The sequence below is a fragment of the Ciona robusta genome, unplaced genomic scaffold (genome assembly GCF_009617815.1).
Source record: "Ciona robusta unplaced genomic scaffold, ASM961781v2 AP042743.1".
NCBI classification, from domain to species: Eukaryota; Metazoa; Chordata; class Ascidiacea; order Phlebobranchia; family Cionidae; genus Ciona; species Ciona robusta.
In genome coordinates this window covers 25,696-38,131 of record NW_028323122.1, presented here as the reverse complement: position 1 = coordinate 38,131, position 12,436 = coordinate 25,696, and the positions used below count along the sequence as shown (strand labels likewise).

The window sequence follows — 12,436 nt, the reverse complement described above, 5'->3', positions numbered from 1 at the left end:
GATAAGAAGGATCCTCAATATGACGTCATAGTATTAATAGCGGATAAAAGCGCACGTGATTCTTACAACATATGGCCTTGATTACGTCACAATCGCCTTTTTACGTTTCACGCATTCGTTGTGTTGAATTCGAACAAGATGTCGCGGTTAAGTTTCTTGTTCATTGTTACGTCGTTATTGCAGTTATCGACACAAGAAGAAGGTTTGTGACGTAACATTAGTAATAAGGAAGTGTAACCATGTTTATTATTATTAGATAACAAAGGGCCCGTTTGTTACGCATGCGCAGGTGTCAGTTGTGGACTTCCTCGTGTAAAAGGTCATGACCCGGATATTCATTGTGACGTTGGACACGTTTGTTGGGTACTTTATGAATGATTGTTTTGTCACGAGTGTAATTGTTGTTGAATTATTAGACAATCGCCACGCTGGAAAAAGAAGTAACGTACTTCCGTGGCTGTGGTTTCCCAAACCACCAAAAGTGCGCGGGAGGCGGCCGCAAGAGGGCACCAGCGCGCAGCACAGCGGGGCAAAGGTTGGAAGTAAATGGAGACGAATATTGTGAATGGGGTTCTGGGATAAGTCAATGTAAAACTTGCTGTGAGGGTGGATGGTGTAACGGAGGCGAACCAAGAGTCAGGTTCGGTCGGAATTCATCAACTCATTTAAAACCAATGTTGTTATTTATATATTGCGTATTGTTTTCACTATTATGTGAATAAACCAATGTTGTTATTTATATATTGCGTATTGTTTTCACTATTATGTGAATAAACCAATGTTGTTATTTATATATTGCGTATTGTTTTAACTATTATGTGAATACACAACCTGCATCGTCGTTGAATGAAAAGCTTCTACTTTATAAGTCGTTGGTCCAGCAAACGATTCGGGACTTTCCCACGTGACGTTAACAGTCGTTGATGACGTCACAATCGCCTGAAGGTTCTCCACCGAATGTTCTGGAACTTTATGAAAAATTTGTAAACTCGTTCAAATATATTCTAGCTATTTAGTTATTGTAAAGAGCCCCAACTACAAAGCCACCGCACCCACCTCCCACTAATGTTCTTACACTTATATTACTCGGGGCGCCCAACCCACGTCCCGTGGTTGCAAACACTGATATCTTATATTCAGTGTGCTGTTTCATTCCAATCAAAGTTGTCCAAGTTTTATTTGTTGATAAGATGCATCTCTGTTGGAAGCCAAACATCAATGTATGAAAACCTAACAATCCACCCACTCACGGTTTTATTCAATATTCCAGAGTTTGGTTGACAGGCGTCAAATGGTATGTACATTATGACGTAACCATTAAGTCTTCCATTTACATTGTTTGGTTTGTTCCATTGAATTGTTATTGTTACGTCACTTGTTTTGTTTATATTTAAATCTTGTGGCGCTGTAGCGTCTGGTGGAAACTCTTTAGAAATATATTTTGCTAATTTTTTTTCAAACTTACATCCTTCTCCTGTTGTAATCACAGAAATAAAAAAGAGTAGAACGCGCAACTGCCCAAAACCGTGATATATTCTTTTTTCTATTCACGTGACCACCAACTCCGTCCCCATTTCCCTTCGTCTCCATTGTAAAAGATAGGCGCGTGGTAGTTTTAGGAGGTTTTAGCTGTTTATTTCAAAAACTACACCAACTATTCAAGTTTATTAGGCCAGTTTAGTTATTTGGTAGGTTAACGCTTACAGTTGACCACTTTTTAGGAAATTTAATTATTTAATAATTTTAATTAAAAACCTTCAAGCAAACAGTTTGTTAGAAATATTTGTATATTATAAAATAATTGTTTTACCCCATAACTTTAAATCAAGTCAAAAAATGAAGAAAAACTACATAAAACGCCCTCGAATCCATCGACTACAATAGTAAACGGGAACGACCCGCAAAAGAGAGAGGGTGTATCGTGCTCTCTCTCTTTGCCGACGTTGGAGATGCGCGTTCTATTCTTTTTTATTTCTGTGGTTGTAATGTTACATGTTGCACTCGGACCCCATCCAGCGGAAGTTTTCGCATTGACACTGATGAAATATTCAGTGAAAGGTTGAAGGTGTTGCAATGTTTGGTTGATTTGTGGAGGTTTAACAAAATATGTTTGCGTGTCGTTGAGGACGGAGTGGGAAAGTTTATAAGCAATAACCCTTCCATTGCTCAATAAAGGCAAATCCCAGGTAACTAGGATTTTATAGTTATCATATATTTTGCACTCTAGGTTTGTAGGAGCGCTTGGTTCTGTAAAATGAAATAGATTTAACAAAAGTCATAGTTAAGCAAAGTTAGTCTTACCTGATTCATGTGTTGTAAAATATAAAACTCTGCTTGGTAGTTTACCCATACCGCGTGTTGTCCAAGCATATAGTTGAAGTGAATAATTTGTGAATGGAGCTAAATTGGTCAGTTGAACTTGTGTTTTAGAGCTGTTAAAGTTTCTTTGGCTTTCATTGCTTTGATAACTGATTGTGTAAGTTCTAATTATCCCGTTTGGTAAAGTGGGCGGTTCCCAATGCAAGGAAGCTGATTGGTCGGTTATGTTGGTGATCTGCAGAAACATTGTTGCATCATAATATTAATTATATTACTAACATTGTTATGGTAACGTTGTTACATCATAATATTAATGCTAACCTGAACTTTTTGTGGCGAGTCCTCTGGTACACCCTCCAGTGTTTGAAATGTTAATATCGCTTTAGGGCCTTTCCCCATCTTTGTATAAGGCATCACTGTTACGTTATAAACCTTGTATGGTTTCAAATTTTCAAGCTTGATTTTAGTATGGCTTCCTGTTTTGAATTAAGTTAGAAATTTTATTCAAACGACTTCTGTTTTATTACCGTTCACTAATTGTTTGTGATCAAGTGATGTCATAATTGAATATGATGTAATAACTCCATTGGATTTTGTTGGTGGCAGGAAAGTAATTGTCACTGTTGTTTGTGTGATGGTTATTATACTGATGTTACGCACGGGGGAAGATGGTTTCGCCTCGTCGGTTGTCACGGTAACCAAGGAAGTTGGACCTGGTGTGTCAACCCCATAAACATGCGGTGTAACGCTGATGATATATTCAGTATACGGCTGAAATGGGAGTTATAAGTTACATGTGCTTACATATATATACAGGGGTAGGTACTTGTAAGTTGAATATCTCCACATTGTTTAAACTTTCGTTCTTTGCAACAATTACCGAAGTTTTTGTTGATACATTGACCATGAAATATGTGACACCAGTCAATGGTTGTCCTGGCAGCCAAGTTACTCGGATAGCTGTAGAATTAACCACACGCGGAGATAGTTCCTGGACCTTTTGTTCTGGAACTGTGTTGTAAATTTAATTAAGTAACGACATTGTGTTTTATAATTACCTCCTGGTAGAGTTGTGAAGGTTATAAACCTTGTCCAATTTCCCTGACCCTTGATTGTAAATGCAGCACATCGTGTTTTATATTCACTGTGCTTCAGCAAGTTTGTAGTCAAGATATTTATTTTATTATTTATAGGTGTGATGTTTTGTGTAGTTGTTACATTATTGTGTATATGTTCAAGTATGTAGTTGGTTATAACACCATATTCATTGGTTGGTTTCTTCCATGATACAAGTGATGATGTATCGTTATAGCTTACCAACTTAAACTGTGATGGCTTATCTGGAACTAAATTAAATATTTATTATAAATATTTGGAAAAGTTGTGGCAATTCTTACCAGATTGTAGTGTTGTTGTATTACATACAGATATTGGCCCTTCACCAACTGTTGTTTGTGCGGATATTGATGCAGTGTATTGGGTGAATGGAGTTAGGTCAGTTAAAATATAATGGTTTGTGTTTGTGTTGAAGAACTTTGTTTCCCCTTCATTGATCTTCAATGTATACGAAAGCAAAATCCCATTTGCTTCCATTGGTGGGTCCCAACTCACCATCATTGTGGATTTATTGAATGCAGTGCAGTTTAGGTTGGAAGTAGGACCAGGGACTACAGAACAGTTGGGGCTCTCTACTCTATATCTAACAGTGCAAAATATTTCACTTACCATCTTCTAATGTTTGTACTTTAATTGCATCGCTCATTTGGTTTCCATCACCCAACGCTGTGCTACTGGTAACCCACACCAGGTAATTCGTGAACTTCCTGAGGTTTCCGATAACTACTTGCATTCCTTTTGTTACCTGGTAGTTGTGACATCATAAATGTGCTTTGTTGTAAAAATTACAAGATTGTTACATTTTTTGTTTGAACAGTGGATGGATTATGTTGATAATAAACTGTGTAGAATTGGATTAAACCATTGGGTGTAGTTGGCGGGCTCCAAGTAACGTTGATAGATGTCGAAGATATTGCTGCAACTCTGACATCGTGTGGCGGATCCGCGGGGGCTGAATAAAAATTTTTAAACCTTCAACTTTTAATTTAAATATGAGCTCACCGTCGTGTAAAGTTTTAAACGATTTTATTTTGGAAGTTTGATTTCCGTCCCCGAACTTTGTTGATGCTCGTATGTAAACATCATAACTTGTAAACTTCTTTAAATTATTCAATGTTATTCCAGGGGTCGCTGTTGTTCTTATTAAACTTTTGTTTCCATGTCTAAAGTAAAGGCTTGAGTTTGTTAAAGAAATTATTCTCGTTGATGTTACCTGTAGTGCACTGAATATAAAGTGATGATACCATTGGGTGTTAATGGTGGATTCCATGTTAGAGAGATAGAGGTTGAATTGTGTTGATGAAAGAAAATTCCATCGGGAGGTGAACTGGGTTCTGTTGGACATTGCAGGTATTTATATGCTGTGTGTTTGTATATGTTGTTGTCTTGTCTGTGTTTGTAGGTGTTGTTGTGTTTGTATATGTTGTTGTCTTGTGTTTGTAGGTGTTGTTGTTGTGTTGTGTTTGTAGGTGTTGTGGTTGTTATGTTTGTATGTGTTGTTATGTTGTGTTTGTATGTGTTGTTGTGTTGTGTTTGTATGTGTTGTTGTGTTGTGTTTGTAGGTGTTATTGTGGTTGTTATGTTTGTATGTGTTGTTATGTTTTTGTTTGTAACAAAACTATTAATAACACACACATGATAATGTATGTCTAATATTAATAATACATGAAAATGTATGTCTAATATTAAGTAGTTACTGCCATCCACCTACCGTCTTCGTCCGTGCAAATTTTAACAACTTCTCTCGGTCCCTCCCCTGCCATCGTGTAAGCTGATATTGAAATAATATATTCAGTATATTTTTTTAAATTGGTTAAAGTTATAAAAGTTTTGTTTGTTTCTTTTGTTTTGAAAAGTTTGCTTTCGATTTTGTATTTGGTTATCCGTCCATTCGGTTCAGCTGGTTGCAGCCATGAAACATTGACAGATGTTGATGTTAGGTTGACGTAACTCACATTCATCACTTGGCTGCCTGGAGCTGGAATATAATATTAATAATACATGATATTGTATGTCTAATATTAATAATACATGATAATGTATGTCTAATATTAATAACACATGATAATGTATGTCTAATATTAATAATACATGACCTACCATCCTCCATGGTATATATCAAATAAGTTGCAGACGCTTGACCCCCATCCCCATATTTGGTGTTTGCACGCACATTAGCTAAATATAAAGAGAAAGGCTTCAATCCTTTGATAGTTTTGCTTGTTTCGGAACTTTGTGTTGTTTTCCTGTTGAACATTGGTGTTACAATGAGAAAATCCCACACAGTATTTCCGCTAACCTGATGGTATTGTTGTTCTGTGTTTGCAAAGTTATTTCATAAAACTGAATAATTCCGTTTGGTACAAGAGGCTTTAACCAAGTAAGTTGTATAACAGAAGAAGTTGTATTTGTATAAGATAAGTTAAATGGTGGAGTGCTTGGTTGTCCTTCCATGGTTTGAATGGTTATTGCTCCACTCAACATTGGGCTTAACCCTTTACTTGTTTGGCTGGCAATCCTGACTGTGTAATTGGCAAACATTTTCAATTTCTCAAGATAGACTGAAGTTGTTTTGCTTGAAAATAAAAAAAGAATATTTTAACATGTGATTAGGTTTGTTTATACTGTTTGTACCTCGTCGTGTTATATGTTGTAAAGTTGGAGTAAAATATTGTGTAGCCAAGAATAACACCATTAGTTACTAAGGGTGGTGACCAAGTCACTTTCACAACAGATGATGAAATGTTTTGGAAATTCACATCAAGTACAGGTGAACCTGGTACGTCTTCATCGGTGTGGATTTGCATCTTGCTACTGGATGGTCCATCTCCTACTTTGGTGGTAGCCCGTACATATACCTTGGGAATATCATGTTGCAGCGAGGTATTATACGTTCATCCACACGTCATTTATATGTCATTTGGTTGCATTGCATGCATCATCCTACTCGTATCCATGTTATGCTTATTGTCATGGTTACCCGGTCACATGGGCAGTTCTTTGTTATGAACTACGTTGTGTTATCAGTAATGTCTGGATATTAGGAAACCATGTTTGACAGTATTACGTTATAGCCACGTACTAGCCATAAGCTGAAGCAATTAAGTAGATTTTTATGTGCAGTAATAGTGATGTACCAATCAGTTTACATCTTTATATAAAAGTGATTATTGTGATGCTATTTACAGTGATTAAGTTAAAGTACATTGCTTGTTTGGACATTGTGTAATCACCATTGTGGATTTCATTCCGCCTGATCGCCTAACAAGCTGGTACGTGTATTATTATTCTTCATTGGTTACCTCTAACGTGTTAATTAAGCCTAATTTGGTCCTTATGTTATTTTCCTATGTGAACTGTTTATATACCGTACTACCTTATTAGTTTCACATCATCTGTTAAGTGGTATTCATTCATTTCATTTATTTAACAGAGAACCTTTGTAGTTCGTGTGTTTGTTGGGAGAACTGGAAGAAGGCATTGTGGGGCGTCGCGTTCGCTTAAGTGTGGAAATCCTAGTGACCTAGTGTAGGGTCAGTGCATATCAGGCTGCGTGGTTTGCATATAGCAAATCCAGACTGCTACAATGATGTTGGTGAAATGAAATATAATATAGCTAAACTTACCTCATAAGTTGTATAAATGTTCAATCCTGATATAACAGCATATCTTTCTGTAACGCTTGTCTCTTGTAACTTATCTTTGGTAATATAAACTGTATATTTTGTAATAACTCCATTTGCCTTTAAAGGTTCCATCCAAGATATATTGACTGATGTTGACGTTATGTTGGAATAAGAAAGGTTATAAGGGGGTGAATCTGGTTTGTCTTCCAATGTGACATCATAAAGAGTTAATTGTGACCCGTTTCCTCCAACAGTGGCCGCAAATATATTGAACGCATAAGCGGTATGTGGTGTGAGATCCGATATTGTTTTTGTTTTAATTTTCATCGAATAATCCACAAGTTTTCCCCCAAGTATGTCATCATCAAATTGTATGACATCATCACTTTGTGAAGGAATTTCCCTTGTGGCACCATTGTTCTAAAATAATACATTAGCTTACTAACTTAGTAATAAAATTGTTAATTTAATTTTACATTAACTTACTAACTTACCTCAGCCAGCCAATATGAGCGCACAATATGATTATTTTCTTCCACAATTAAATAATATCCAAGCAGAACACCATTAGGTGTAAGTGGTGGCTCCCACACCAAAGTTATGTTACGTGATGTTTTGCTCGTTACATTGAAACTGTTCACAGATTCTGGACCTTTTAAATATAATGTTTTAGTCATTCACCCCACATGCCAATACCACTTACTTCCTTCTAAAGTATTCGCAATTATCCAATTACTCCAAGGCCCTTCACCAACTTTAGTTATCGCTTTAACTTTGATCGCATATGTCGAAAATGGTTTGAGGTTTGTAACATCATAATAGGTTGTGTTACTCTGATAAACCCAATTACCTAATAAAGATATTGTTACAAAATAATACTTTCATTGTAGCTACTTACCAAGCTCAATGTTAATTGTGTATGTAACAATCCCGTTAGGTTTTGCTGGGGAAGACCACATAACCCTTATTGTGGAATCGGTTGCTAAATCCACTCTGACATTTAGTGGTGGACCCTCGGGAATCTCTTGTGGCATCGTGTGGCTAACATCAACCCCTATTCCTTCCCCAACGGCGGTCCAACCGACGACATTGAAACGATAATTGGTAAATGGCTTTAGTGATGTCACAATGGTTGCTACCGGACACAGAGGTTCAAAATATTCGTTCGTTTCCTGCATTATTTAAGTTATTTTCTAGCTAAAGTTAATCTCTATAGTATATCTATACAATGGAAAAAGTTGACTAGATTATATTATGTGTACTAACTGTTGCAATAGTTTTGTTAATTTATCTCATAGTTAGTGACAAATACTTACCGTTACAATCGACCTCAAAGTTCTTTGCTTTCCTTTCTGAAATAAGTTTTATTATAAATAATTATTTCCAATTTTTAAACGAATTTTACTTTGGTTGAATTGTTATCCGTCTGTGATGTAATAATTTCCGACAATGCTTGTATTGTGACATCACCACTTTCCTTTGTTAATGTTGTTGATGGATTGTGTTGTAACAAAGAGTTTGGAAGTAACAGTTGCATGAATGAGGATAGGACATCTCTAGGGGCATTGTCCAACAAACAATTAAATTGATTTTCATTTTGTTTCTTTTCAAAGTTGATAATTGTTGCTAAAACATTTTGTTTGTAAACTGTTAGTTTGTAATAAATTATTTCCCCGTTTGGCTCCAGTGGGGGTTGCCATGAAATGGTTACGGTTGTTGCATTGTAAGAAGAAACTTGCAAATTGTTGACGGGCCCTGAAAACGTTATGAATGTAGCACGCACGTAACACATGTAGCATCTAAAGTGTATAACACTACAAAACTTACCAGGGGTTTCTTCCATAACCTTAATGAGCTCATCCTTTATAAACGTTCCAAGCCCTGCTGAATTTATGGCAGCAATTCTAATGTAATATCCGGCCCCAGGTTCAAGTTGGTTTAAAACAAGGAAAGTTTTGTTTGTTTTTACGTTCGTGTAATCGGCCACCGGGTGGGGGAATAACTGCAGGATAGTTGGATAATGAAAGTTGGGTTGTGAAAGTTGGGTTGGGAAAGTTCGATTGTGAAAGTTGGGTTGGGAAAGTTGGGGTTGGGAAAGTTGGGTTGGGAAAGTTGGGTTGCGAAAGTTGGGTTGCGAAAGTTGGATTGTGAAAGTTGGGTTTGCGAAAGTTGGGTTGCGAAAGTTGGGTTGGAAAAGTTGGGTTGCGAAAGTTGGGTTGCGAAAGTAGGGTTGCGAAAGTTGGGTTGCGTAAGTTGGGTTGCGAAAGTTGGGTTGCGAAAGTTGGGTTGGGAAAGTTGGGTTGCGAAAGTTGGGTTGCGAAAGTTGGATTGCGAAAGTAGGGTTGCGAAAGTTGGATTGCGAAAGTTGGATTGCGAAGGTTGGGTTGGGAAAGTTGGGTTGCGAAAGTTGGATTGCGAAAGTAGGGTTGCGAAAGTTGGATTGCGAAAGTTGGGTTGCGAAAGTTGGGTTGGGAAAGTTGGGTTGCGAAAGTTGGGTTGCGAAAGTTGGATTGCGAAAGTAGGGTTGCGAAAGTTGGATTGCGAAAGTTGGATTGCGAAGGTTGGGTTGGGAAAGTTGGGTTGCGAAAGTTGGGTTGCGAAAGTTGGATTGCTAAAGTAGGGTTGCGAAAGTTGGATTGCGAAAGTTGGATTGCGAAGGTTGGGTTGCGAAAGTTGGGTTGCGAAAGTTGGGTTGCGAAAGTAGGGTTGCGAAAGTAGGGTTGCGAAAGTTGGATTGCGAAAGTTGTATTGCGAAGGTTGGGTTGCGAAAGTTGGGTTGCGAAAGTTGGGTTGCGAAAGTTGGGTTGCGAAAGTAGGGTTGCGAAAATTGGGTTGCGAAAGTTGGGTTGCAAAGGTTGGGTTGCAAAGGTTGGGTTGCGAAAGTTGGGTTGCGAAAGTTGGGTTGCGAAAGTTGGGTTGCGAAAGTAGGGTTGCGAAAGTTGGGTTGGGAAAGTTGGGTTGCGAAAGTTGGGTTGGGAAAGTTGGGTTGGGAAAGTTGGGTTGCGAAGGTTGGATTGCGAAAGTTGGGTTGCGAAAGTAGGGTTGCGAAAGTTGGGTTGGGAAAGTTGGGTTGGGAAAGTTGGGTTGCGAAAGTTGGGTTGGGAAAGTTGGGTTGGGAAAGTTGGGTTGCGAAAATTGGGTTGCGAAAGTTGGGTTGCGAAAGTTGGGTTGCGAAAGTAGGGTTGCGAAAGTTGGATTGCGAAAGTTGGATTGCGAAGGTTGGGTTGGGAAAGTTGGGTTGGGAAAGTTGGGTTGGGAAAGTTGGGTTGCGAAAGTTGGGTTGCGAAGGTTGGGTTGCGAAAGTTGGATTGCGAAAGTTGGGTTGCGAAAATTGGGTTGCGAAAGTTGGGTTGCGAAAGTTGGGTTGCGAAAGTAGGGTTGCGAAAGTTGGATTGCGAAAGTTGGATTGCGAAGGTTGGGTTGGGAAAGTTGGGTTGCGAAAGTTGGGTTGCGAAAGTAGGGTTGCGAAAGTTGGATTGCGAAAGTTGGATTGCGAAAGTTGGGTTGCGAAAGTTGGATTGCGAAAGTTGGATTGCGAAAGTTGGATTGCGAAGGTTGGGTTGCAAAGGTTGGGTTGCGAAAGTTGGGTTGCGAAGGTTGGGTTGCGAAGGTTGGGTTGGAAAAGTTGGGTTGCGAAGGTTGGGTTGCGAAAGTTGGGTTGCGAAAGTTGGGTTGCGAAAGTTGGGTTGCGAAAGTTGGGTTGCGAAAGTAGGGTTGCGAAAGTTGGATTGCGAAAGTTGGATTGCGAAGGTTGGGTTGCGAAAGTTGGGTTGCGAAAGTTGGGTTGCGAAAGTTGGGTTGGGAAAGTTGGGTTGCGAAAGTTGGGTTGCGAAAGTTGGGTTGCGAAAGTTGGGTTGCGAAAGTTGGGTTGCGAAAGTTGGGTTGTGAAAGTTGGGTTGCGAAAGTTGGGTTGCGAAAGTTGGGTTGCGAAAGTTGGGTTGGGAAAGTTGGGTTGCGAAAGTTGGGTTGCGAAAGTTGGGTTGCGAAAGTTGGGTTGGGAAAGTTGGGTTGCGAAAGTTGAGTTGGGAAAGTTGGGTTGCGAAAGTAGGGTTGCGAAAGTAGGGTTGCGAAAGTAGGGTTGCGAAAGTTGGGTTGCGAAAGTTGGGTTGCGAAAGTTGGGTTACGAAAGTTGGGTTGCGAAAGTTGGGTTGCGAAAGTTGGGTTGCGAAAGTTGTGTTGTGAAATTTAATATTTGGTTAATGTATAATATTATACTTTTATAATATAAAAGTTGAAAGTTGGGTTGCGAAAGTTGTGTTGTGAAATTTAATATTTGGTTAATGTATAATATTATACTTGTATAATATAAAAGTTGAAAGTTGGGTTGCGAAAGTTGGGTTGCGAAAGTTGTGTTGTGAAATTTAATATTTGGTTAATGTATAATATTATACTTTTATAATATAAAAGTTGAAAGTTGGGTTGTTTAGTTGCAAAAGTTGGGTTGTGAAGGTTGGGTTGGGAAAGTTGGATTGCGAAAATTGGGTTGCGAAAGTTGGGTTGTGAAGGTTGGGTTGGGAAAGTTGGACTGCGAAAATTGGGTTGCGAAAGTTGGGTTGTTTAGTTGCAAAAGTTGGGTTGTGAAGGTTGGGTTGGGAAAGTTGGATTGCGAAAATTGGGTTGCGAAAGTTGTGTTGTGAAATTTAATATTTGGTTAATGTATAATATTATACTTTTATAATATAAAAGTTGAAAGTTGGGTTGCGAAAGTTGGGTTGCGAAAGTTGTGTTGTGAAATTTAATAGTTGGTTAATGTATAATATTATACTTTTATAATATAAAAGTTGAAAGTTGGGTTGTTTAGTTGCAAAAGTTGGGTTGTGAAAGTTGGGTTGGGAAAGTTGGATTGCGAAAATTGGATTGCGAAAGTTGGGTTGCGAAAGTTGGGTTGCGAATTTGGGATGCGAATTTGGGTTGCGAAAGTTGGGTTGCGAATTTGGGTTGCGAAAGTTGAGTTGCGAAAGTTGGAATGCGAAAGTTGGAATGCGAAAGTTGGGTTGCGAAAGTTGGATTGCGAACATTGAGTTGCGAAAGTTGGGTTGCGAAAGTTTAGTTGCGAAAGTTGGGTTGCGAATTTGGGTTGCGAAATTGGGTTGCGAAAGTTGGGTTGCGAATTTGGGTTGCGAAAGTTGAGTTGCGAAAGTTGGAATGCGAAAGTTGAGTTGGGAAAGTTGGATTGCGAAAGTTGGGTTGCGAAAGTTTAGTTGCGAAAGTTGGGTTGCGAAATTTTGGTTGCGAAATTTTGGTTGCGAAAGTTGGGGTTGGGAAAGTTGGGTTGCGAAAGTTGGGTTGCGAAAGTTGGGTTGCGAAAGTTTGGTTGCGAAAGTTTGGTTGCGCAAGTTTAGTTGCGCAAGTTTAGTTGCGAAAGTTGGGTTGCG

At 38.6% G+C, this 12,436-nt stretch overlaps 2 protein-coding genes and 1 long non-coding RNA gene across 9 annotated transcripts in view; 2 read left to right on the top strand and 1 right to left on the bottom strand.

The window, feature by feature from the left end:
- Positions 1–12,436, bottom strand: part of LOC149723757 (phosphatidylinositol phosphatase PTPRQ-like) — a 33,178-nt gene that overhangs the window by 3,644 nt on the left and 17,098 nt on the right. For 2 of the 3 annotated variants that reach the window (XM_089893447.1, XM_089893446.1), the window contains 25 exons: positions 8,467–9,063; positions 8,378–8,413; positions 7,960–8,233; positions 7,765–7,911; positions 7,556–7,713; positions 7,062–7,481; positions 6,070–6,293; positions 5,735–6,010; positions 5,536–5,681; positions 5,147–5,413; positions 4,649–4,769; positions 4,438–4,598; positions 4,236–4,387; positions 4,045–4,180; positions 3,717–3,986; positions 3,378–3,665; positions 3,146–3,330; positions 2,847–3,090; positions 2,641–2,795; positions 2,302–2,554; positions 1,988–2,247; positions 1,466–1,484; positions 1,251–1,414; positions 1,057–1,198; positions 832–968 (listed from right to left, as the gene is read on the bottom strand). In XM_089893447.1, coding sequence (XP_089749573.1) covers positions 832–968; positions 1,057–1,198; positions 1,251–1,414; positions 1,466–1,484; positions 1,988–2,247; positions 2,302–2,554; positions 2,641–2,795; positions 2,847–3,090; positions 3,146–3,330; positions 3,378–3,665; positions 3,717–3,986; positions 4,045–4,180; positions 4,236–4,387; positions 4,438–4,598; positions 4,649–4,769; positions 5,147–5,413; positions 5,536–5,681; positions 5,735–6,010; positions 6,070–6,293; positions 7,062–7,481; positions 7,556–7,713; positions 7,765–7,911; positions 7,960–8,233; positions 8,378–8,413; positions 8,467–9,063 — 5,232 coding nt within the window. The remainder of the gene's footprint in view (positions 1–831; positions 969–1,056; positions 1,199–1,250; positions 1,415–1,465; positions 1,485–1,987; positions 2,248–2,301; positions 2,555–2,640; positions 2,796–2,846; positions 3,091–3,145; positions 3,331–3,377; positions 3,666–3,716; positions 3,987–4,044; positions 4,181–4,235; positions 4,388–4,437; positions 4,599–4,648; positions 4,770–5,146; positions 5,414–5,535; positions 5,682–5,734; positions 6,011–6,069; positions 6,294–7,061; positions 7,482–7,555; positions 7,714–7,764; positions 7,912–7,959; positions 8,234–8,377; positions 8,414–8,466; positions 9,064–12,436) is intronic. The other variant, XM_089893444.1, reaches the window with a different exon arrangement.
- Positions 53–841, top strand: LOC149723761 (uncharacterized). 2 transcript variants are annotated; one of them, XM_089893451.1, is made up of 3 exons: positions 53–202; positions 257–363; positions 417–841. In XM_089893451.1, the coding sequence occupies exons 1-3, from the start codon at positions 139–141 to the stop codon at positions 720–722; spliced, it is 477 nt and encodes a 158-aa protein (XP_089749577.1). In that variant the 5' UTR covers positions 53–138; the 3' UTR covers positions 723–841. The 2 variants fall into 2 exon arrangements, with proteins under 2 accessions (XP_089749577.1, XP_089749578.1); XM_089893452.1 differs by having other exon boundaries at positions 124–202; positions 290–363.
- LOC149723760 (uncharacterized) lies at positions 2,065–8,765 on the top strand. 4 transcript variants are annotated; one of them, XR_016386899.1, is made up of 6 exons: positions 2,065–2,186; positions 4,711–6,318; positions 6,624–6,707; positions 6,869–7,026; positions 7,187–7,344; positions 7,999–8,765. It is a non-coding gene; the product is annotated as an uncharacterized LOC149723760 (long non-coding RNA). The 4 variants fall into 4 exon arrangements; XR_016386900.1 differs by lacking the exon at positions 2,065–2,186 and having other exon boundaries at positions 4,644–4,785; positions 6,170–6,318; XR_016386898.1 differs by lacking the exon at positions 2,065–2,186 and having other exon boundaries at positions 6,180–6,318; positions 6,869–6,968.

What these genes read in the sequence shown, in the direction of transcription:
- LOC149723761 (XM_089893451.1), top strand. Translation starts at nt 139, where the DNA reads ATGTCGCGGTTAAGTTTCTTGTTCATTGTTACGTCGTTATTGCAGTTA. An exon ending in GTTATCGACACAAGAAGAAG is followed by an intron (nt 203 to 256) that starts GTTTGTGACGTA and finishes TATTATTATTAG; the next exon opens with ATAACAAAGGGCCCGTTTGT. An exon ending in ACGTTGGACACGTTTGTTGG is followed by an intron (nt 364 to 416) that starts GTACTTTATGAA and finishes TTGAATTATTAG; the next exon opens with ACAATCGCCACGCTGGAAAA.